Source organism: Polypterus senegalus, chromosome 11 (assembly GCF_016835505.1).
Source record: "Polypterus senegalus isolate Bchr_013 chromosome 11, ASM1683550v1, whole genome shotgun sequence".
Classification (NCBI taxonomy): domain Eukaryota; kingdom Metazoa; phylum Chordata; class Cladistia; order Polypteriformes; family Polypteridae; genus Polypterus; species Polypterus senegalus.
In genome coordinates, this window is record NC_053164.1 from 64,082,327 (window position 1) to 64,108,175 (window position 25,849).

General features: G+C 41.6%; 1 protein-coding gene across 2 annotated transcripts; it reads left to right on the forward strand.

The window, feature by feature from the left end:
* The first annotated feature begins 26 nt into the window (after nt 1-26).
* On the forward strand, nt 27-16,080 carry LOC120539092 (gastrula zinc finger protein XlCGF57.1-like). 2 transcript variants are annotated; one of them, XM_039768843.1, is made up of 3 exons: nt 27-100; nt 3,308-3,744; nt 14,023-16,080. In XM_039768843.1, the coding sequence occupies exons 2-3, from the start codon at nt 3,339-3,341 to the stop codon at nt 15,375-15,377; spliced, it is 1,761 nt and encodes a 586-aa protein (XP_039624777.1). In that variant the 5' UTR covers nt 27-100; nt 3,308-3,338; the 3' UTR covers nt 15,378-16,080. The 2 variants fall into 2 exon arrangements, with proteins under 2 accessions (XP_039624777.1, XP_039624778.1); XM_039768844.1 differs by having other exon boundaries at nt 33-104.
* Nucleotides 16,081-25,849: the final 9,769 nt, after the last annotated feature.

Consider the following 25,849-nt stretch of genomic DNA (forward strand, 5'->3'; position numbering starts at 1 on the left):
TTCGTTGCGATTTGTCAAAGAAAAATCAGGAAGTAAATACAACAATTTGAAGGAGAGGCTGTCGGGCTTCTTCGCACTTATCGACGGAGAGGCGGCTACTGTAAGTAAGCAGAATTCGGCTTCTTTACTTTCGGATCCCAGCGCTACATTTGTTTCTTACGCCCTTTCGTTATTTTAATTTTTCGAACGCGAATCGAATCTTGCTCAATGTCCGCGTGTCCACCCCGCTCGTCTTTCCTTCACTTTGTCCAATTTCTTTTACATATTAGATATAGTAAATGTGAAGCACATCGATCAGATTGCGTGTATAGACCACTTAAATACCATTTCTCGTTGGCCTAGTTAATTTTTTCTGCAGTATGTAGCGAGATGAAATGTTAGTCTTACGTTACGTTACGTTACATCACGTCGCCACTCGATCAGATTCGGTTAGCCACCGGGGGTCGACCGCTTCAGCGTCTTTCTCGAAGTGGGCGTTCCACCGAGTAACGGAGCTTTGATTTTTTAGGGTTCTTTGTTCATTCAGTTCGCTGTAGAGACGGTCCCATAACTAGCACGTGGATAGTCATAATGATTATAACACGATGGCTCATATTGTATGCACTGAAGCTCTTTCTCTTGGCTCTTTATTAGTTTGCTATCCTGGCGAGGACTGCTCACCCAGCCGTCAGTATTGGGCCGATGCCTCCTTTTAAAGGGGGCACCTGCGTGGCATTTTGATGACGCTTCATCGATCACCAATATGATTTTTTTCCGCATCATAAAGGGGAGGCATGAATGGAGAATAGCATGTGAGTGTAGTGAGTAAGTATCTGGGGCACATCTGACATAACTTGTCTGGTCCTCCACAAACAGCAACTGCCTTGCCTGGCTGGGTCAAAGGGAATGTCCAGCCATTCAGTGATCTGTTTGGGTTGTGACCCACGTGTGCTCATCTTTCAATGTATAATGTGTAATTATCTCAGGAAGAAGTCATCTTTACTTTAAAAAAAACTTCAAAATTTTGCTCTGCTTGGCACAACTTGCGATGCAAACTGGGACACATCTTTAGTGATGTTTCTGGGGTCATCTGATGTTGAAAGACCCAAAGCTTCTGCCACCCTTACCCTGGTGAACCAGCCGGCATTGATTGAGCCCTAATTTGTGCCCAGGTTGCCCTCTCCTCTCCTAATGCACAGCCAACTTGATGCTGCTTTGGTGGCCTCCGTGGCCGTTTTATTGTCGCTCCCACACATGCCAAGGGTGGTAAGGTTCTTGCAGAAGGACTGGCCAGAGAACCCCCTGCAGCCTCCTTCACCACAGTTGTTGCTTATTCTCCCATATCTTGCTTTCTGCCTTTCATTGGCCTCTTGGATCCAATCCTCCCATGTAGCAGTAAATTCCATAAGTCTAACCAGCTTGGAGAGCAAATCAGGGTCCAGTCTCTCTAACTGTTTTGGGAGCCTGAGTTGCCCATTTAGATCAAATCTCAGTTCCCAGTAATGTGCTGTGGCCAGGAAACCTGAGGAGATAGAGTTGGGAGTCCCATTTGCCAATTTGTGGCTTCTCCCCTACTCTAGTAGAAATAGAATTCCTCACTGGTTTTGGCCGGTGGTGCTTATTCTGGGTGGTGGCACTGCAGAGGGTGTTTACAATGGCCATCAAAACCTGAGTGTGCATCCACTACCATCTCCCTTCCCTAAAAGCCACCTTGCAGCAACTCGAGATGTCCAGGGTGCCCTTCTTGGCACAGCAGGCCTGCTGGGGTTTCCGTCATACCCCAAAAGAACAGACTTGAGGATTTGGTAGACAGTCTTTCACCGCCTGGATCAAAAGCTTCAAGCAGTAGAGCTCAGATCGTGAAACTGTGCACTCCACCTCATGTTTTGATCTATTCGAGGCTCCACTGGAGTTAACAGTTCTGGGAATCCAAACAGTTGTCATTTGCTCAGAGCCTCCTGTTTACTCAAAAGCATTTTGCAGTTTGATTGAATCTTTGCTTTGTTCTCCGACTGTGGTATTTATTTATTTGTAGCTATTGGTTCTGGTGAAAGGAGAGACTTTTGGTTAGAAGAACCTCTTCTAGTTACAATCTTGTTTCTATGCAGGCTTCTCTTTCAGGTGCACCACACTGCACGTTAATAAGACTCATTTCTCTGTTGTGTTAAAGTGTTCATGCCCATGTTATTCAGCCTTGACCACGCCCCTCCACACCGCTCGCCCAATCATTACTCCTACTGCGCACATCCTCTCTCCGTGACATTCTCGGTGCTGCCAGCTCGCCCTTCAATGCAGTCGGTTACAATGGCAAGGCAGGAAAGCAATTCAAGAACCACAAATTTTAGATCGCAATAGAACAAGAGCGGATAATGAACGTAGAAATAAGGAAAATGAACAGAAAAGAGCTGCATATCACGAAAATCAAGAACAAAGAGAATCGTCCAATAAACGAGAAAGAGGAAAATATCCCAAATAATATGCAAACAGAAATGCAACATTTACAGAATGTCTAAGGATACAGTAATAAATAATATTCTTTTTGACGAGCCGTTAATGTAATTTAATTTCTTATTTACTTTTTTATTACGATTTACTTTTTTATACATTCTATTATTCATTGGTATTTAACAGTTGTAATGAAATACTCAAGTAGCTGATTTTCTTCTTATAATAACTAAGGACCAAACCGTCTTCCTCCTGCACCCCTCCATACTCTTCTGTAAACCATCTCTCCCTCTAATGGAGGAGCACCCAAATGAGTGGCTCAGCTGCTAGATAGCGGGTGCCCAGCGCCACCCTTAGGGGTGGGCAAACGAAGTGAGCAGTGGGTGGAGCCCCTAGTAATAATAATTATGCATTTTATTTACATAAGCTCAAACAAAGCAAACTGGTAAAGCTTTGTCACCCAGCAGATTCGACACCATCTACAGTGGGACTATTCATTTCTGTTGTGACCTTAAATGAAGACAAACCAGCCCAGTTGTCTTCAGCTTTAACGAGTGTATCGCTTCAAAATCATCCTGTCTAGCAATCCAAATTTAGTACAACTGGGAGGAGAACGGGCCGTTTCGCCCAACAAGCTCGCCAGTTCTATCCACCTGATTACTCCAAAATGAGATCTATTCTCTGAGACACTAATTCATAATTTATTCTAATTTATTTGTGATTTATTCCACGTACCCCTATCGATACCCCCATACGAGACCTTGGTATCTCCAAACCGTTTGCCACCGACATTATGAAGGAGGTGCGTTAAAGAGAGACTGCAGTTTGCTCAGGTCCCTTTTGTTTCTTCCCCTAGCTGAACTGAATCCTTTTCTTTCCACAGAGAAGAAGCTGCTCTTTCTTGTAACTCTTAGATGGATGTGACAGAGGAGACGTGCCAGGCTGAAATGGAGGAAAGGGCCCTTAATATTAAGCAAGAGGACTGTGAATGGGAACATTTGCACCCTAAGGAGGAGGAGGAGGAGGATGATGATTACGAACTGGTCTCCATGGTAATTAAGGAAGAGACCGAGGAGAAGCCTGTCATCTGCAGTATGCAGGGACATAAAGCAATAGACAAGGTCAAGGAAGAAGACCTTCAGTCAGGGTGTCCAGATGAAGGAGTAACGGGATTAGTCTCCGATCTGAGGAGAAATTGTGCCGTTCAGAAGCATCCTGTCCCTGTGAAGTCTGATATTTATTTAGACACAAAGACCGCTGAGGACATCTCAAGTGGAACAGTTGAAGGTCACTCATCATCAACAGATCAGTCTGGAGAAGGTAAGTGGCACCTAAACATGAACATGCGGGAGAAAAAACCAAAAAGTCGACACACCCTGGATTGAAACTTTTGTTGTTGTAAAATGTCAAAACCTGTCATATCAGAACAGCTTTCACATCTGTTATCTGTAATACAATCCTTTAAGTAAGAATATCTACTCCATCCATCCATTATCCAACCCGCTATATCCTAACTACAGGGTCACGGGGGGGTCTGCTGGAGCCAATCCCAGCCAACACACGGCGCAAGGCAGGAAACAAACCCCGGGCAGGGTGCCAACCCACCACGCACATGCACAAACACACACGCACACACTAAGGACAATTTAGAATCGCCAATGCACCTAACCTGCATGTCTTTGGACTGTGGGAGGAAATGCAAACACCATGCAGGGAGGACCCAGGAAGTGAACCCAGGTCTCCTTACTGGCTACCACTGCGTCGCCGTGTCGCCCGGATATCTACTGTCTCTCTATCTATCTATCTGTATGTATATATATATAAATCTTAGATCTTGATCTTTGTTTGTCCGTGAATGAATTAGAAGAAGAAGCACTAGAAGGCAGTAGAGAGACAGCTAAAACATAGGCATTGCATTAAGAATCTCCTCCAGGCTTATACTACTGAAGACTGTAGTACGCCAGTCACACCTCAAAACACAGACATTCAAACTAAACAAATTGTTGTGCTTTAAATTAACTAAAGAGATCTTCATTTAGATCTTCATCTTTGTTTGTCCACGAATTCTACGCATGTGTAGACCACCTTCCAGTTTAGTACGTTGTTGTTACTCACGGATGTCAACAATGTGCCGGAATAACGCAAGGGGTGGTTGACAGTGTTACGCTGGTTAGCTCCTGAGGCCTGGTTAGAGAATGAGATTGCAGAAGATAAAAGGTACGTGCCTACGTAACATATGAATGAAAGGAAGACTGTGGGTAAAATGAATGACAACGTAACAGCACATTCCGGAAATTATTATTGTTACGTTGTAGCCGGCGAGTGCTGCGCGTCTCACAGTTGTACCGTGGCTTGCTCACATGTCAGTGAAGTGATCCCTATTTATGCTTTAAAGAGTCTGGATACCTACTGTATGTGTCCCCCTTTTATAACCATTGCTCCGTGTATATTGCCTTACTCTTTGGATTGCTACAAAGCAACCTGTGATATTGGAGAAAGGTTGAGAAGACATCGTGAGAGGAAACGACAGCATCGTGAAAACGAGACGGACTGTGAACGGACTGAAGCAGAAATGCTCCTACACCACCACATAATTTACTATTCAGACAGTGATTCCGAGTAGGTCGTTCTTATCGAATCAATGTCCAAGGGTTTTCTTTTGTAATGTTGTTTCCCATATAAAAAATCATAATGCTGTGCTATGAAGGGCCCAGTTCACGACTGGCAGCGTTTAAACAGGGAGCCCTTCACAGACAACTTTAACACGCGCAATGTAGTTGGGCGCACATGGCTAGTATATACAGTATATATATATAATATATATATATATATAAAATCCTAAGCCTAAAAGTGCAATGATTTTATGTGACATTTTTATGTCACTTTTTTGTCACATATTAAATTGGGCTTGTTTTAAAACCTGCATATATATGTTTGGTATCATTGTTTTCAGAATTTATTAAACTTTAATGTGATGTTGTTAAGATTTTCAGATTCTTATTCTGTTTTTTAAATTATAAATTAAAAAAAACCTCACACCCGTGGGCCGGAAATAAAAGACAAAGAGTAGGATAGCCGCCGTACAGGCTTTTAAATGTTCAAAGCGCCGTGCGAGGAGCAGGAGCAGCTCCTCCTCGAGCAAAGAGGAGGTCAGAAACTGTATTTGTTTCCCATTGTCTCACCATTTAAGAGGGGGTTTTCAGAGGAGCGACCAACATCTCCTTGGGGTGCGTTCAGCCCCCCTCTTCACAACACGAGTGGCAGAGATGCGTAGTGGCTGGTGCGTAGCGTAGGCCCTTGTGAGCGAACCCCCTAGTTTAAGTATAAAAAAATAAACAATTAATTTTTAGGTAATATAAAGCCCTTTCAATATCTTGATTACTCAAGTGTACCCCCTCTTTAACTGGAGCCCCTTTTGCTGGGACTCCACCAGTATGTCTCTTTAGCTGTTTTTTCTATCTGTTTCGTGACATCTTTAATATGATCGCGCTGTTCATACCTGGCATGTTGGGTGAGGCAAACTCACAATCGTCTCAGCCAGCACTTTAGCATGCATTTTCATGTAACTATTTTTTAACATTAGAAAATAATAATGGCAACACTGAGAATTAGTCCTGAACCTTAAGAATTACACATACACACTGTTTCTTATTTATATGCTATCTTTCATTTTAAAATGTTAAAAATGTACTTGAGGCAGACCTCATAGATTTTGCTGTTCTGCAAACTTCCAAGAATCCAGCTGGGTATGAACATCGAAACTCCATGCTTGACGTTGTTGTTTATTTTCTAGACTATCGCGTATCCTATTGTGTTTCTATTGATTATGCCATCTTCTTGAATTTTTGTTAATTTCTGGATTGTTACCAGGCTGTCGCTCATGTGTGTAGTGTCTGTTAAATGGCTCTTAAGTTGCAAGGCAGCAAGGGGTCTTTTTAAAATTACAGAACAGTGTGACTGCAGTAAAGAATGTATCCATTTTTATTGCTTGTAATGAGTACTGTAATGACGATGGCAATGGAAAAGACCAGCACACACAAGACACTGACGCCACATAGGATGTGCAGGTCTCAGCCCTCAGACAGCTTGTTGGTTATCATCAGAAAACCGAACAGGCAAATCACTAAATCCTATCCTGACTATGCAAACCTCCCCGCCACCTACATCAACAAATATGCTGTTAAACACCAGAACAAGCCACGTCTAACTTTGTGTTGTCCCCTCACTGATAGTTCTTAATCGTACACCTTATCGTGATTCCCAAACCCCCCCAACACCAAGCGTCATGTTCCTGCTTCCTCTTCCACTTTGCCATGTGCAGTGGCATCATCCTTTCCATCCAGCTCCTGTCATCCACCCAATGTCCTCCTTACGCTGGTTGTACTTCGCCTTCACCACCTTCTGTGGGAAACAGCAGGAACCTTATCTCTTGTGGCCGGTTTTCATAGTCCCCCATTGTGGCATGCTCAGCCACTGGTCCAAGCTCCCTAGAAAGCTACAGAACAGACTCTGTGCTTCTAGAATGTTCACTGTCAACCAGATGGCTGGCTCCACTGTGTCTGTAAGTGTCATCCATCTGCACTAACACTGCAGGTATTTGGACCCAAGGTCATTGGTAAGTGCTTCAGTCTCCTGGCTACACCAGTTCTTGCGTGTGATCTTCTTTTGGCTACTCCCATTAGGGGTTGCCACAGCTGATCATCTTCTTCCATATCTTCCTGTTCTCTACATCTTGCTCTGTCACACCCCAACCACCTTCAAGTCCTCTCTCACCACATCCATAAACCTTCTCTTAGGCCTTCCTCTTCTCTTCTTCCCTGACAGCTCTATCTTTAACATCCTTCTCCCAATATACCCCACATCTCTCCTCTGCACATGTCCAAACCAACACAATCTCACCTCTCTGACTTTGCCTCCAAACTGTCCAACTTGAGCTGACCTTCTAATGTCCTAATTTCTAATTCTGTCCACCCTCGTCACACTCAATACAAATCTTAACATCTTTAACTCTGCCACCTCCAGCTCTGTCTTCTGTGCCACCGTCTCCAGCCCATATATCATAGCTGGTCTCACTGCCGTCCTGTAGACCTTCCCTTTCACTCTTACTGATACCCGTCGGTCACAAATCACTCCTGACACTCTTCTCCACCCACTCCTCTCTGCCTGCACTCTCTCCTTCACTTCTCTTCCACATTTCCCATTACTCTATACTGCTGATCCCAAGTATTTAAACTCATCCACCTTCACCAACTCTACTCCCCTCATCCTCACCATTCCAGTGACCTCCCTCTCATTTACACACATGTATTCTGTCTTGGTGGTCCTACTGACCTTCATTCCTCTCCTCTCTAGGTGGTCTCCTCAACCTGCTCCCTACTATCGCTACAGATCACAATGTCATCAGCAAACATCACAGTCCATGGGGACTCCTGTCTAATCTCGTCTGTCAACCTGTCCATCACCACTGCAAATAAGAAAAGGCTCAGAGCCGATCCCTGATGTAATCCCACCTCCGTCACTCCTACCGCAGACCTCACCACGGTCACACTTCGCTCGTACATATCCTGTACAATTCTTATATACTTCTTTGCCACTCCCGACTTTCTCATACAATACCACAACTCCTCTCGATGCACCATATCCTATCCTTTCTCCAGGTCCACAAAGATGCAATGCAATACCTTCTGGCCTTCTCTTCCCCCAAGCTGTCCCCTCTGAACTGGACTGTCTTCTCCACAAATTTCTCTGCCCCATTTAATCTCCCCGGCTACTTCTCATGCCCACAATGTTATGTTTACATGTCAATATTCTTGTCCATATGTACATCCTTACTCTCTCAACTCAATGCATACTTGCACAATTGTTCGAAACTGGCCAAGGATAGGTGTGCCAAGCTGGTGGCATCATATTCAAAAAGACTTGAGGCTGGAATTGCTGCCAAAGGTGCATCGACAAAGTATTGCGCAAAGGCTGTGAATACTCAAGTAAACTTTTTCACGTTGTCATTATGGGGTGTTGTGTGTAGAATTCTGAGGAAAAAAATGAATTTAATCCATTTTGGAATAAGGCCGTAACATAACAAAATGTGGAAAAAGTGATGCGCTGTGAATACTTTCCGGATGCACTGTACGTCAGTTACTACAGTATCAAAAAAAAAAAGAGAGTAAAGATCACATTGGTGCAAACAAAAGGAAATGAATCATCAGGACCAGGTGTCATTGAAAAAAATAGCAGGACAAAGCGAGGTCAGAAATAGAAGGCAAAGAGCAGAAAACCAAGTCTTTTCGCCTTCGCATCATTCAATGCACAAAATGTAGATTTACACAATAATGGATCATACACTATGAGAATCTGTGGTCCCACAACAGTTAAAGCAACGACAAGTTGAATTTCAAAGAATACACAATTCGGTCAGGTGTATATTTATGATCATGGAGAAGCGATGCAAATTTTAACAGGCGACAAGAAAGGTAAATGTATATATTCCGCGAATAATAACATGAGACACCAAAGGAGATCTTGATATGCCATTCGTATTAAAATGTTTACTATTTCCTGTGAGAATAGCTTTTTCTCCGACAATTAACAAATCACAGGGACAACCATTAGAAAAAGTTGGTTTATTTATTAGAGAAACAGAAACAATATGAACTCACGGGCAGTTATACGTTGCATTGTCACAATGCAAGTCCAAAAATGGAATCAACATTCAATGCGATCTTGAAGAAAAGGTAATTCCAAATATTGTTTTTAATGAAGCTTTAAAGTAAAAGTGCAAATAAGGAAATTGAAACAATTCCAAAGAGAAAAAAAAGATTTTAAAATTGTATATCAGATTAACTAAACACAGGGGTTGGCAAGCAAAGCGAGCAGGGGGCGGAGGCCCCTAGTATTTTTAATTTTCTCATTGAAGAGGTTCATAAAGTCTGTACTGCTAATGTTTGTTGGTATTTTGCACTGTTGATCTGAATTCCCATTTGTTAATTTAGCCACTGTTGTAAGCAGTACCCGAGGATTTTTTTTATTGCTATCTGTTATTGTAGAATAGTATTCTGAGCGAGCTTTAAAGAGAGCTTTTTATATTTATTAACACTCTCTGTCCAGGCAATTTGAAAGTCCTGTGGTTTTGTTGCTGCGCTCCAGTTTTCAACACTCTAATTTAAGAGCTCGAGTGTTCTCATTAAACCAGGGAGAGTTTCTATGTGCTTTGATCACTTTTGTTTTAAGGGCAGCCACTGTGTCCAGGGTATCTCTCAAGGTCACATTATAACATTACATTAACAATCTTATCAGTGATAGGTAAATAGACTTTCTAACACTGAGTGAGATGTGGCCCATAAGTGACGGCGTGGCAGTGTTAATGAGAGCAGCACGTGACCCTGTTCAGGGCTAAAAGCAGGTTAGAAAATGGAAAATGAATTCATCAAGGTAATACAGGTGATAGTTTAGGGAATATTTTCTCAAGCCAATTAAACCATAAAGATACCGTTTTTGGTGGGTAGCAGTGTGTCCCAGCTTCACACAGTGGTAACTACTGAGTTGATATTTTCATCTTCCGCAACTGTTTCAGCGTAGTCTTATCGATACACATTTAATCAATTTGCCGTGTAACCGATCGACAATTGTCGTGTTAATTCATTTGACTTCATCATTTCTTGGTGCCAGGATTGCCCCGTGTACTCATTTCTTCTGTTGATAACCGTTCGGGATGAAATTCTTCAATAAAATTTGGACATCATACATCTTCTTTTATTAGGAACTTAAAGTGAGGAAAATGTAAAAATTTCTAAGAGCTGAGAGCACAGGAATTGTGTGTGTGTGTCTGACAAAAGCATTCACACCAATGAGAGGTGAGAGGACCGCGGACGTGGGACGTTAACCAGAAATGGTTGAGAGGAGAATGGGACCTGAAAAAATCTCTTGGCAATAGTCTCGTCTCATCTCCAGATTTTCTTTTATAATCGAGAGAAATCAAATCATATTAGAAACAACTTAATATATCCCTCCAGTATCAGTCTTGTTCAACCTTAACTTGCTCTATTTTTAGGGGAAAAAAATATTCTTTGAAATCGATTTTTTTTTTTTAACTTTGTAGAATAATTTCTCAACTGAAACCCTCCATGTGTGTCTTTGACCAGTTCCAACAGGATTTTTCTAAGACGTCTCTGATGTGCTAATTGATAGTGTGCTTGACGTAGGGAACTCCTCAGTACATACAGCGTCTTCCCAGACTGTCCAATGACTCCAGTAGTTAAAACCCCATCTTAAGAAAAATAATCTGGACTCTGTAATGAATGTTTAACATTCGGTTTTTGATTCAGTTTCAGTCGGGTTTTAGACCAGTTAGTTTAAAGCTGTCAATGACCTGCAGGTTAATATGGACAGACGTCGTATATCTGTTCTTGTTCCCTTAGACATCACAGACCCCCGTATTCTTATAGATCGCTTTAGTCAGAGGGTGGGCCTCTCCGGCAGTGTCTTAAATTGGTTCCATTCTTACTTAACCGGTAGAAAACTCTTTGTTAGTTGTGGTGATTGTTGTTCAGAGATCTGTGATATTGTAGATGGTGTACCACTAAGATCTACTCTGGGCCTGCTGTTATTTTCAATTTCTCTTCTCCATTCAGTCCAGAATATCTCAGAACACAAGGCCAACTACCACAGCTATGCAGATGCCATGCGGCTTTACTTGTGTCTGTAGCACCTGATGATCCTGGTGCTGTGGACTCTCTGACTCAATGTCTGGCTTGTATTTCTGAGGGGTTGAGTTGTTACTTCCTTGCTCTAAATGAGGAAAAATAAAATGAAATCTAAGTCATTAATTACAATGGAAATAATGAGGGTATTAGAAGTAAACCTGACCCCTTTGCATTAAGATGCAGAAGTATAAAGACTTTAGGTGAAGTCGTGAACTCTGTCCTAATCTATAAATCACACTTTAACCAGATTACAAAAACGGCATTTTTCCGTTTAAGTTGCACTGCAAAACTTAGACTCCCTTGTAACATTTCAAGATGCTGAGAAACAAATTCACATTTTTGTTTTTAATCGTCTCGATTATTGTCACACTCTCCTAACGGGACTTGCCTAACAGTTGCAGTTCCTTCAGAATGCAGCAGTGGGAATCTTAACCATATAAAGAAAAAAAATCTAAGCACATCTCCCCAGTTTGTTGCATTGGTTCCCAGTGTATTTTAAAATTGACTTTAAAATACCGCCAACTGTGTATAAAGCAGGAACTAATCTGCTCCTTTCTATATTTTGGAGTGCCTGTCCCCCTGTATTCCACGTTGTAACTTTAGATCTTCTAACAGCAGCCTGCTTATTAGTCCAAGAACCAAAAGAAGTGGTGAAGTGGTGTACCAATAGAGAGATGCCAGGCTAACACTGAGGGCCATCTTTTTAATTTGGCTTTTTCTTAGTTACATTTGACTAGATATGCATAGAATTATCATCATAATCTGCAGTGAACCTGCCATCTTTCTCAATCTTTACTCTTATCTGTATTCTCTTCTGGCTCTTCTGTGTCACTGCCACACAATCAGAGTCCTCTGCAGCTTCCTGTGATGTTTGAATGAAAGCAGATACAACCACCTGGCATGAGACCCACTGTGTTGAGTCGTCTAAGATGAACCTTTACAATAAATGACTTAAGAACATTTATGTTAGGTAGCACACCCAGTAGGGGCTGGGTGGTCTTTTAGCCTGGGACCCTTGCAGATTTTTTTTTTCCTCCAGTTTAATTGTTTGTTTGATTTCTGTCCACCCTGGCTAACTGACTGTCATTTAGAGACAAAGAATTATGTATTAAAGGACTCTGGTTTTATATTTATATATCTATTATATAGTACCTTTCATATCTATCCATCTATTATATAGTGCCTTTCATATCTATCTATCTAATATATAGTGCCTTTCACATCTATCTTATCTATCCATCTATTTTATAGTGCATTTCACATCTATCTATTATATAGTGCCTTTCACATCTATCTATCTTTCTATCTATTTATCCATCTATTATATAGTGCCTTTCACATCTATTATATAGTGCCTTACACATCTATCTAATCTTTATCTTCGCATGTTGTAAAGCATTTCGAGTTGCATTATTTGTATGGAAGTTTTCTATAGTAATAAATGTTGCTCGTGTTCACTCAGAGAACCCACAGACATGTAGAATAAGAGACCAAATTGTGCAGTAGAGAGCAGGGTTTTGGGGATCTTCAAATCTCAACTTGATGTTGCTTTGGAGAGATGAAATAAAGAAAATTGGGAACCTTTTTTGTGCTGAATGGCCTGTCCTCATCAGAGTCATTCTAATGCACAGTAAATGGCTGCCACTTGTCAGGTTGTAACAAGTCGTCCCACCACACCGACATGAGACAATCTCTACCGCTAACCTGTCCTAAGTGGCAGCAGATGATAAAAGGATAGGCCAGTATCACACCCCAATAAAGCCCCTGTATACCCCTTATTTTACAATGTTCAGTCATCCTTGATGCCAGCGCATTTATAGTCCACAAAAAAAATGAATGGTCAATTTCTATAATTAAATGAGAAATATATTACATCTCAAAAAAAAAAGAAAACAACCCCTTCCATATGCCCCCAACCTTAAATAACCCTTATACGTGACGATACAAATATATATTGTAAAAGAAGCACAAACATAATCTGTCCCCGTATACTTTAAGAACCAGTTTTGCTTGAGATATGGTCAGTCATGAAATACACCAACAATAGACAAGATACATGATAACTGGCAGACATTTTATGCTGTGGGGACGGAAGTGGAAAGGGAATGCTGGGAAAGGAACCGCTGAGGTAGATGGGATGTGGTGATATCATCATTGGGGGACCAGAGGGAAGGAAGAAACCTGGAAGTGGATTGTTCTGCTGGCTAGGGTTTTCGGGTGCGTTTTCTCGTCATTCCTGTTGGCAGTGTACTAACCGCTCTCTCTTTGTTCCGTCGTCCCCTGATGTGCGATTTCGCGCTGCTCCCTAAACGCTCGTGCATAACAATATATATATACACAATAAGAATATTCCTTCCCCAGTTCCCCTTCCAGAGCTTATAAATAAGTCCACAGTTTTGACCCCTGATGCCGGCAGGCGAAACGAAGGGTTCTACCAATTGCGGACTCCTAGCAGTAATCAAATCTTCACCATAAAAGCTATACAGTCAGTCGTGCGCCATGATACAGAACAGTAAGTCCTTCGATATAGCTCACCCGAGTCCGTGGGAAATAGCGGAACAATCAATTCACCAGTCAGAAAGCATTACTTCCACATAAACGACAGGACTGTAGAAGCTACTGGACTTTGTGACATGGCCCATGCAGTAGCTGATCTGCTTTTTTCGATTTTTAATGGCATTGCCGCTTTATGCAAATTGGTCCCCGAAAATGGAAAAAAAAGGAAACCAGAAGTCCCACCTCTGGGGCACCGCAGTCAATCTCAGGCTGTAAATAAGGTCCCCACAACACCCGATCGACAGCAGAAAAACATATTTTTATTTATGTGGCAGCGCTAAAAGGTCTGGTTCATGATTTTCACGTGCGTACTTACAGTTGTGTTTATCTTATCTTTCTGCAGATACAAAGCAGAGTCCAAGCTTTTTGCCATCTTTATCTGCTCGGATCTCACTTCATGATGCACCACATGTATCAGAGATTTTGACACCAGCCTCTTTGCAGTTTAGTCCTCGATCTGCTGTGAAACCATCCAGGACACACGCAATTAATACCCAGCAACCAGTGCACAAGACAGGGTCTTTGAATGTGTCCCAGGGGCAGAGCGTTTTTAAAGACCAATCTGAACCAAAAGGCAATCTGATGAACCCTGCAAAGCAGAAGCCATATTGCTGCTCCGAATGCGGAAAGGAATTTTCAACAAGATGGAATTTTCAGGCCCACACAACAATTCATACTGGGGTGAAACCATATTGTTGTTCAGAATGTGGCAAAACATTCTCACACAAAAGATATCTTCAAACCCACCTGAGAATTCACACTGGAGAGAAGCCATATTGCTGTTCTGAGTGTGGAAAACGATTTCCAAATAGGGGCCATTTGAAGGAGCACACAAAAGTTCACACTGGAGAGAAACCGTATTGTTGTTCTGAATGCGGAAAACAGTTTTCAAGAAAAGACCGTCTTGACATCCATAAACGAATTCATACTGGAGAGAAACCATATTGTTGTTGGGAATGTGGGAAAAAATTCTCCGACAGAAGCTGTCTTCGAACGCACACAAAAATCCACACTGGAGAGAAGCCATATTGCTGTTCTGAATGTGGGAAACGATTTCCAAGTAGGGGGTATCTGAACGTACATACAAAACGTCACACCGGAGAGAAACCGTATTGTTGTTCTGAATGTGGAAGACAATTTTTAACAGCAGGGAATTTTGAGACCCACAAAAGAATTCATACTGGAGAGAAACCATATTGTTGTTCTGAATGCGGAAAACAGTTTTCAAGAAAAGACCGTCTTGACATCCATAAAAGAATTCATACTGGAGAGAAACCATACTGTTGTTGGGAATGTGGGAAAAAATTCTCAGACAGGAGTGGTCTTCGAACTCACGCAAAAATCCACACTGGAGAGAAGCCATATTGCTGTTCTGAATGTGGGAAACGATTTCCAAGTAGGGGGTATCTGACGGTGCATACGAAACGTCATACTAGAGAGAAACCGTATTGTTGTTCTGAATGTGGAAGACAATTCTTAACAGCAGGCAATTTTGAGACCCACAAAAGAATTCATACTGGAGAGAAACCATATTGTTGTTTAGAGTGTGGCAAAAGATTCTCAGACAGGAGCAGATTTCAAACCCATGCTAGAATTCACACTGGAGAGAAGCCATATTGCTGTTCTGGATGTGGGAAAAGATTCTCTGACAAAAGCAATCTTAACAGGCACATGAGAAGTCACACTGGAAAGAAGTGACTGAAGTATCCTTCCTGATGTAACTACCCCATGCTTAAATTGTAGTGTGGAAAAATAACTAAATGCTAAGCAGTCCCGTCAGAAATAAACCCTTTGTGGAAGAAAACACCTGTGGAAGTGGGATCTGCAGGATTAAATATAAAGAGAACTGTCATATTTTACTGAACACTATAACCCCATATGTGCTAAAAAAAAGAAACAGTACTAGGAACAATCCCGGTGCTACAGCGAGGAGCCCAGGAAGATGATTTAAGAAAACAACAACAGCAGAGGTAAAACAAAATTAAATAACTTCATGCCGCAAAAGTGAGGGAAAAACCTGTCTTCATCGTAGGCAAAGCAAACTGTTTTTGAGAACTTGACCCCAAATATCTTTGGTAGCTCAGAAGGAAAACGTTTAGAGGAAGGAGAATAGAAAGTGAGTTTCCGTAAAGATTCTGGAGCCCTAAACCTCCCAGATCCCCTCAGGGTCCCAAGTATATTCACAGGGTGGAAGGAATGCGGGCGATCGCATGTTGCTGCCACTTCTCTCTGCTAACAACACAAATGCCAACATAACAATAGGCTTCATAGCCATAACTCCTTACAATATTGGAAATTAAGGTTAAAGCGATCATATCTAGTAATGTACAATCTTAGTTTAAGATTATAAAATGACAACAAAAGATCAGAAGAAATGCCTCTATGACCAAACAGTAAACTTTGTGAGCTGGAATGTCAAAGGTGTCAATCAGGAACTAAAGAGGAAGAAAGCATTCTCTCACCTAACAGGTCTAAACACAAAGATGGTATTTTAACAGGAGACTCACTTAATCAACAAGAATCAGTTTCGGTTGCAAAGAGACTGGACTGGCCAAATAATCCACTCCATCTATACAAAGAATACAAGAGGTGTGGGAATCTTAATTCACAAAACAATTTCATTTGTGGTATCAGATGTAGTTTCAGACCCTGAAGGGTGTTATGTGATGGTTATGGCTAATTTATTTAATTGTAAAGTGATTTTGATAAATATCTATGCACCCAATGTGGATGATAGAGACTTCATCCAGAACATATTTGTATCCATTCCTAACATAAAATTATAATGGCTGGAGACTTTGTGTTTTAAATCCAGACCTGGATAGGTCTTCAGCTACATGGGGGACAACATCTAACACTGCAAAAATAATTGCACAGTTTTAAACTGATAATAACTCATCAGACCCATGGAGATTACTAAATCCATACTTAAGAGCATATTTCTTCTACTCACCGGTACATCATTGTTACTCAGGAATTGATTATTTCTTTATAGATAACAATTTCTTGCCCACGATTAAGTCTTGCAAATATGACACGATTCTTCACTATTAGTATTTCTGAGCCACACCCCTCTTAGAAAGTCTGAAGGCATTTTTAAGAGGACACATTATCTCATATCTGTCCCAAAAAAATAAGTCTTAAACCAAGAAGGTATCAGAGTTAATCAGTAAAATTACCAGAATAGATCAAGAACATGCCAGGTCTCCAAATGAGGTGCTTCATAGGAAAAGGCAGACTTTGCAATCAGAACTCAACCTCTTGACAACAAAAGAAACCGAACAGCTCATTTTTAAATCTTGACTTTATTACTAAGAACACAGAGAGAAGGCTAACAAGATCTTAGTGCAAAAAATCCATAAGCTGGAAGTTTGCAATGCAATATCAGTAATCACAAACACAGACGGAGACAGAATCATTGGCCATGAATATATAATCCACACATTTAGGGACTACTATAACTTCCTTGTATTCTACACACTTTAAAGGACAAAAGACACGATCTAATGTGTGTATTGATGCATTTCAGATACCACAGCTGGATACTCTAAGTGCAGAGGAATTGGAAAAAACCACTGACACTCTCAGAATTGCCAGACACTAAAAACTCACTTCAGAGTGGCAAAGCAGCAGGTCCTGATGGCTACCCTGAAGAATTTTATAAAAACATTTTCAGTTAAGTTAGCTCCCCTCTTATTTATAGAAGCCAGAGACAAAAAAGTCTACCTTTTTGCCAAACATCATTTTTCCTAAGGAAAATAAGGACTTATTACAGTGTGCATCATACAGACCAATCTCACTTCTGAATAGTGATGTTAAGATAATCTCCAAACCGGATTTATAAAAGGTAGACTTTTGGCTTCCAATCTTCAACGCCTATTTAATGTAATATATTCACCCATAAAGTCTAACACTCTGGAGGTCGTATTATCTTTGGATGCAGAAAAAGCATTTGATAGGGTTGAATGGGATTACCTATTTACCACTTTGTATAAATTTGGGTTTGGCTCGAACATTTATGCATGGATCAAACTACTGTACACCAGTCCAGAAGCTTCACTTTGCACTAACAACATCAGTTCAGACTTCTTCAAACTAAAGAAGGATACCCCCTGTCACCACTGCTATTTGCAATTGTCATCGAGCCACTGGCTGTTCACTGTCAAAATGCAGTGGATTTGAACTGAAAATATCTCTTTATGCAAATGATCTGCTACTGTATATATCAGACCCACAGAATTCTGTGCCTACACAATGTACTAGCAGAATTTCAAAAGATTTCTGGACTCAAAATTAACAAATGCGTGCTTTTTCCGGTGAAGTCTCTAGCGCACAATATTAGATTGGACACCTTCCCTTTTATCATCGCAGATCAGTTTAAATACGGAGGGGTCAACATCACAAGTAACTATAAAGCTCTTTATCAACAAAATTTTGCTGTTTGCATGGATAAAAATTAAACAAGGCGTGCGTCGATGGTCAACCCTTCATCTCACTTTAGCTGGAAGAATTAACACTGGCAAGAGGAATATCCCCATGTATATGTATATATATATATATATATATATATATACAGTAATCCCTCGCTATATTGCACTTTGACTTTTGCGGTTTCACTCTATCGCGGATTTTAAATGTAAGCACATCTAAATATATATCACAGATTTTTCGCTGGTTCGCGGATTTCTGCAGACAATGGGTCTTTTAATTTATGCTACACGCCCTGTTTGCCCTGTTGATTTCATACAAGGGACGCTATTGGCGGATGGCTTAGAAGCTACCCAATCAGAGCAAGTATTACATATTAACTAAAACTCCTCAATGCTCTAAGATATGCATCCCGCGCGGAGCTTGATTGTTTGCTTGTCTCTGCCTCTCTCTCACCCTCTCTGACATTCTCTGCGCCTGACGGAGGAGATGTGAGCAGAGGGGCTGTTTGCACAGAGGCTGTTTGCTTAGAAGATACTAACACTCCTCTAAAAAATGCAGCGGCAAACTTAAAAGCACACGTATTGATTTTTTGATTGTTTGCTTTTCTTTGCGAGTGCTCTCTCTCTCTGAAATTCTCTGGTTCTGATGCGGATACTCCTTTGAAGAGGAGGATGTGTTTGCATTCTTTTAATTGTGAGAAAGAACTGTCATCTCTGTCTTGTCATGGAGCACAGTTTAAACTTTTGTCTAAAGGGTGTTATTTCATGTCTAGAGGGCTCTAATAATGTTAACAGTGTGGGAGAGTTTATAAGGGCTTAAAATATATAAAAATAACCATACAAACATATGGTTTCTACTTCGCGGATTTTCGTCTATCGCGGGGGGTTCTGGAACGCAACCCCCACGATCGAGGAGGGATTACTGTATATGTATATATATATATATATATATATATATATATATATATATATATTAACAGAATTAAACTAAAAGAAATTCAATTCAATCATAACCTCATTTATTTGGATTTTGAAAAATCCACACATCCAAAGGGCGACCCTACAACGACCTAAACCAGAAGGTGGCATGGCGCTACCTAATTTCAGTTTTATTACTGAGCAGCAAACATACAACCTATAAAAACCTGGACATGGACACAAATAGATGAACAGACACACTAGCTTGGTCTGCAACAGAAGTGAAATCCTGCAGCACGTCTTTATATTCCTTGCTTTGTACTCCAGTAAATACGCGTTATCGCCAACATACTGTTAAGCTCCGGTCACAGAGTTGCACAGGAGAGTTCAAGGAGTAGAAACTTTATTGCTGTTCTGCCAGATACAAACACAAGTCTCTTACAGGGGCGAACCGGCCTCCCAAGGAACAGTTGTCAAACGTGACGCACTGAGCCCCGACTCCTGTTCAAAAGTCTTCTTCATCAAGGGGATCGAGCGGGACGGCAGCAATGGACGGAGAGGAGGGAGTCTGGAGAAAAAAAAAAAAGACAGGAGAGTGAGAGACCTCAGGATGGCCACGGCTCGATCTTTAAAATGTTTGTAGTCGTGCGGCAAGCTGATCCTGCAAAGAGGAACTGAAAGAGTGTGTTTGTTTTCCATTGAACAAACGGTTTAAGAGGGGGTTTCTGAAGTGGTCTCAATACTAACAACCTAATTGTCCTTTACTGATTCGGAATATGGAACCAACGTAGGAAGCACCTCTACACGATAACCACCTCTTTCCACCCTCTCGAAATTACACGGTTTATTATGTTTGGAAAACATATGGGATTAAATTATTTAGACATTTGTATATAAATGTCTTTGCATCCTATGAATAATTACACTCCACGTTTTGTGTCCCGCCAACACCATTTTTCCACTATCTCCAAATTAGAAACGACAAAATCTGCCCAATTTTCCTCACCTCCCACCTATTTCTATTCCAGAAGAGAAATTGCTCAGTCTTAAAGATTTGGACAGCATTTCTGTAATATATAAAACTATTTTAAAGGCCCTTCCTTTTAAAGATACCAGAGTACAGTGGGAAAAGGATCATCTCATTGAACATCTCAGAAAAGGAGTGGAAAGTAGCAATGCTGAGAATTCACTCGAGCTCCATATGCAGAAAGGATAGAATTATTCAACTTAAAATTATATATCGAGCACGTCTGTCTCGTTTAAAATTGTCCACAATGTTTCCAGGGCAAAATTCATCCTGCGAACGCTGCAATCGAGTTCCAGCCTCGCTGGGTCACATGTTTTGGACAATGAGCACCAAATTAACATCATTCTGGACCAAAATCTTTAAATGCCTTTCAGACAGCCTTGGGGTCCCAATCCCTCCTAATCCACTAACAGCTGTGTTTGGTGGGCTCACAGAGGGGCTTCAAGTGGAGAAGGACAAACAAACTGTGATGACCTTCACTACACAATTGGCACACAGACTTATCTTACTCAACTGGAAGAATCCTAACTCTCCTCTGTTAAGTCATAGATTGATAGATAGATAAACATGAAAGGCGCTATATGATAGATAGATACTTTATTAATCCCAAGGGGGAATTCCCATACTCCAGCAGCAGTATACTGATAAAGAACAATATTAAATTAAAGAGTGATAACAATGCAGGTATAACAGACAATAACTTTGTATAATGTTAACGTTTATCCCCCGGGTGTAATTGAAGAGTCGCATATTATGGGGTCTCCTCAGTCTGTCAGTGGAGCAGGATGGTGACAGCAGTCTGTCTCTGAAGCTGCTCCTCTGTCTGGAGATGATCCTGTTCAGATGATGCAGTGGATTCTCCATGATTGACAGTTGCCTGCTCAGCGCCCGTCGCTCTGCCACGGATGTCAAACTGTCCAGCTCTGTGCCTACAATAAAGCCTGCCAGTTGTGAGGCGTCCTTCTTTTTTATGCTGCCTCCCCAGCACACCACCGCATAAAAGAGGGCGCTCGCCACAACCGTCTGATAGAACATCTGCAGCATCTTATTACAGATGTTGAAGGACGCCAGCCTTCTAATGAAGTATAGTCGGCTCTGTCCTCTCTTGCACAGATCATCAGTATTGGCAGTCCAGTCCAGTTTGTCATCCAGCTGCACTCCCAGGTATTTATACAGTTGTGCTTGAAAGTTGGTGAACCCTTTAGAATTCTCTATATTTCTCCATAAATATGACCTAAAACATCATCAGATGTTCACTCAAGTCCTAAAAGTAGATAAAGAGAAACCAGTTAAACAAATGAGACAAAAATATTATACTTGGTCATTTATTTATTGAGGAAAATGATCGAAAATTACATATTTGTGAGTAGCAAAAGTATGTGAACCTCACGGATTAGAAGTTAGTTTGAAGGTGAAATTCGAATCAATGGGATGCCAATCAGGTGTGAGTGGGCACCCTGTGATATTTAAAGAACAGGATCTATCAAAGTCTGCTCTTCACAACACATGTTGGTGGAAGTGTATCATGGCACCAACAAAGGAGGTTTCTGAGGACCTCACAAAAAGAGTTGTTGATGCTCATCAGGCTGGAAAAGGTTACAAAACCATCTCTGAAGAGTTTGGACTCCACCAATCCACAGTCAGATTGTGTACAAATGGAGGAAATTCAAGACCATTGTTACCCTCCCCAGGAGTGGTCGACCAACAAAGATCACTCCAAGAGCAAGGCACACATGTAATAGTCGGCGGGGTCACAAAGGACCCCAGGGTAACTTCTAAGCAACTGAAGGCCTCTCTCACATTGGCTGATATTGATGTTCATGAGTCCACCATCAGGAGAACACCCAACAACAATGGTGTGCATGGCAGGGTTACAAGGAGAAAGCTACTGGTCTCCAAAACATACATCGCTGCTCGTCTGCTAAAGATCACGTGGACAAACCAGAAGGCTATTGGAAGAATGTTCTGTGGACGGATGAGACCAAAATAGAACTTACTGGTTTAAATGACAAGCGTTATGTTTGGAGAGAGGAAAACACTGCATTCCAGCATAAGAACCTTATCTCATCTGTGAAACATGGTGGTGGGAGTATCAGGGTTTGGGCCTGTTCTGCTGCATCTGGTCCAGGACGGCTTGTCTTCATTGATGGAACAATGAATTCTGAATTATATCAGAGAATTCAAAAGGAAAATGTCAGGACATCTGTCCATGAACTGAATCTCAAGAGAAGGTGGGTCATACAGCAAGACAACGACCCTCAGCACACAAGTCGTTCTACCAAAGAATGATTAAAGAAGAATAAAGTGAATGTTCTGGAATGGCCAAGTCAAAGTCCTGACCTTAATCCAATCGAAATGTTGTGGAAGGACCTGAAGCGAGCAGTTCATGTGAGGAAACCCACCAACATCCCAGAGTTGAAGCTGTTCTGTACGGAGGAATGGGAGAAAATTCCCCAAAGCCGGTGTGCAGGAATGAGCAAAAGTTACTGGAAACGTTTAGTAAGGGGGGTCACAGCAGATACTGAAAGCAAAGGTTCACATATGTTTACCACTCACAAATATGTAATATTCGATCATTTTCCTTAATAAGTAAATGACCAAGTATAATATTTTTGTCTCATTTGTTTAACTGGTTTCTCTTTATCTACTTTTAGGACTTGAGTGAAAATCTGATGATGTTTTAGGTCATATTTATGGAGAAATATAGAAAATTCTAAAGGGTTCACAAACTTTCAAGCACAACTGTAGGTCTGTACCCTCTGCCCACAGTCACCTCTGATGATCACGGGGTCCATGAGGGGCCTGGGCCTCCTAAAATCCACCACCAGCTCCTTGGTTTTGCTGGTGTTCAGGTGTAAGTGGTTTGAGTCGCACCATTTAACAAAGTCCTTGATTAGGTTCCTATACTCCTCCTCCTTCCCACTCCTGATGCAGCCCACCATAGCAGCGTCGTCAGCGAACTTTTGCACGTTGGCAGGACTCCGAGTTGTACTGGAAGTCTGATGTATGTTGGCTGAACAGGATCGGAGAAAGTCCAGTCACCTGCGGCGCTCCTGTGCTGCTGACCACAATGTCAGACCTGCAGTTCCCGAGACGCACATACTGAGGTCTGTCTGTAAGATAGTCCACGATCCATGGCACCAGCTGTGAATCTACTCTCATGTCTGTCAGCTTGTCCTTAAGGAGCAGAGGTTGGATGGTGTTGAAGGCACTAGAGAAGTCCAGAAACATAATTCTTACAGCACCACTGCCTCTGTCCAGGTGAGAGAGGGATCAGCGTAGCATGTAGATGATGGCATATGACGTTCTATACTATTTGGAATTGGAAAAAAATAAATACAAGATCTGTACAACACGTTTTGAAAACCTGGCAGGACGTAATCAATAATATTTTAAATAAACATTTATATTGGGGGGTTGACTCCTTTCTCTCTTTACTGCCCTCGATAGTTTTATGCTGGCTGTCAGTCGTCCTCTCTTCCTCATGGGTGGCGGTTGATTTGAATTTAGTTCTATTAAGTTTTGACTTGATTGCATGGAATGTTATATGTTTTTAATAAATTCAATAAAAATGTTAAAATTTGCTTCAAACCTTGTCCTTTTTGCACATTTTTCACTTTCTGTTACGGTAGGTGTAGTTCACGGGTACAACCGATTATTTTTTGTATTGAATTTGGATTGATTTTTATGGACTTTGCCTTGTCGGAGTTTGCAGCCTCAGGGACAAACTGCTTTGAATCATTTAGTCGGTCGCTGGATGAAACGTCATTTTGATGCCTGATTTGTGAACATTTTTCTTTGCATCATGGAGATGTAGGAACTGGGAATGTTCTGTCTTCTTAATTAAAACATGGATATACTGGATTGCTGTCAATGTCTTCTGTATGTGCTTCAGCTGGGCAAATGATCTGATGTTCTCACCTGGCTTGTGGTGCTAAGGCGATCACACCTGCAGTACCCACGTTATATGTACTGTGTATGGTTAGATGTTGGAACCTCCGAATTCTTGCTAATTATCTTCATGCACATCTTATCATGGCTCCTTCTTTTTAATAGATCAGTCCTGCAGTGCCATCAGTCATTGCGTCTACTGGATTTTTTGCTGCGTTGCTATCGCTGCATATTTGCGCCACCCTGCCCATCTCACCCTCTGCGCTACTTCACTGCTATTGTCAGATAAGTATTGGCTTACTGTTATGTTGAAATACTCTTGTGATAAACATCCGCGTATTAAACAGTTTGCCCAGAACAAATGGTCACACTGGAATGTCCTTAAAGACTCTGGTATTGTGTGGCGCCTGAAATATTTACATTGCGGATCAGGTTGTCGTCAATGCCAGGCTGAGAATGGAAAGTTCATGGGCAGCATTAGCTTAGGAATACGCCGTCCTACTCGTGACTTGGGAAAATAAATAAGTGTCACAAGGAGTTTGCAATATGCTAAAATAAACTGGTTAGGGGTCTGTGGACAACAAGCCCTCATTAGCTAATATTGCACAGTTTAACACAAGACCTCTGGGGACAATAGAATTCACTACAAGCTCCAAACTTGATATGTCATGCTTAACCGCTTTACGTCTGTTACGGAGGTGACACCATCAGGATATGTTTGCAGTGTCACAAAAAATGACCAAGAGACATCACAAAGGGGCAGCCACCCATATAATATGCCTTGGTTGCAAAATGGGTAAGTTGTTGAGATACGATCACAGGTTAGAGTCCAGAACTGAACTAATGCTATGGAAGCAGGATGGCGAATTAAAGGCCACCACAGGAAGTGACGCCATCAATAGCTGCGGGACTGGAAGTGACGTCTTTGATGGCGCCGGTAGCAGAAGTGACATCATCGATAGTGCTGGTACCGGACATGGTATCTTCGGGACTGGAAGTGATATCTTCGATGGCGCCAGAACCTAGTGGGATTTCCCTTGGATGGTCTGCAAAGGATTGAGAGAGAGGGAGAGAGTCAGTGCAGCTCGCCACCCCCTGGTCTGGTGTGGTACTACAGGGTGGTCCAGATCTAAGTATGCAGATCCAGATCGTCTGGATGACTTTGATTTACGTGGGGACGATTCCAGTTCGCTGTGAAGATGATTCTTAATGTCGTCAGTTCACACACTTCTCAATGGTCCGAGATTTTTCGAGTGATTTTCTATGTATTAAACTTAATGAGGTATAGCGTAATGAAAATTGCATAATTAGATCTGGACCACCCTATAATATTATTCAGGCCCTCAAGCTGCCTCCCAATCGCAGGTATGTGACAACAGCTGAAGACGAGGCGGAGGGGTCGCCGTAATTGTTAAGTCTGAGTTAAACATCAGAAGAACCCCAATTGATGGTCCATTGTCTTTCGAGTGTCTGGCTCTTCAACTAATAACAATATCTCGTCCTTTCTTAACTTGTTGTTCTCTATCGTCCCCCGTCCCCCCCCCAAATCTAATGTATCTTTCGTATCCAATCTGACTGAATTATTAACCCCCTTAAGTTCCCATTCTCTTTCTTGGCAGTTTCAACATTTGTATCGACACTCCTCCACGTAAACTGGGAAATGAATTCCTGTCCGTACTGGACTGCTTTGACTCGGTGCAACATGTGGTGGTCATCCGATCTGCACATCTGTCCACATGGAAAGCAGTGACTTGGGTCTCTGTGACCATCAAGCCGTATGTTTCACCGTCTCGTTTCCTCTCCCTCTTCTTACCTGTAAACACCAAATTTCTATCAGAAGCCTTAAAGATATCTATCCCTCTCTCCCTGCTGGATCCATTTCTGATCCGTCTGTTCCATCCATG

Excerpts from the sequence above, each read along its gene's own strand:
- LOC120539092 (XM_039768843.1), top strand. The coding sequence starts at position 3,339 with ATGGATGTGACAGAGGAGACGTGCCAGGCTGAAATGGAGGAAAGGGCC. Across the intron at positions 3,745-14,022 it reads AACAGATCAGTCTGGAGAAG|ATACAAAGCAGAGTCCAAGC; the intron begins GTAAGTGGCACC and ends ATCTTTCTGCAG.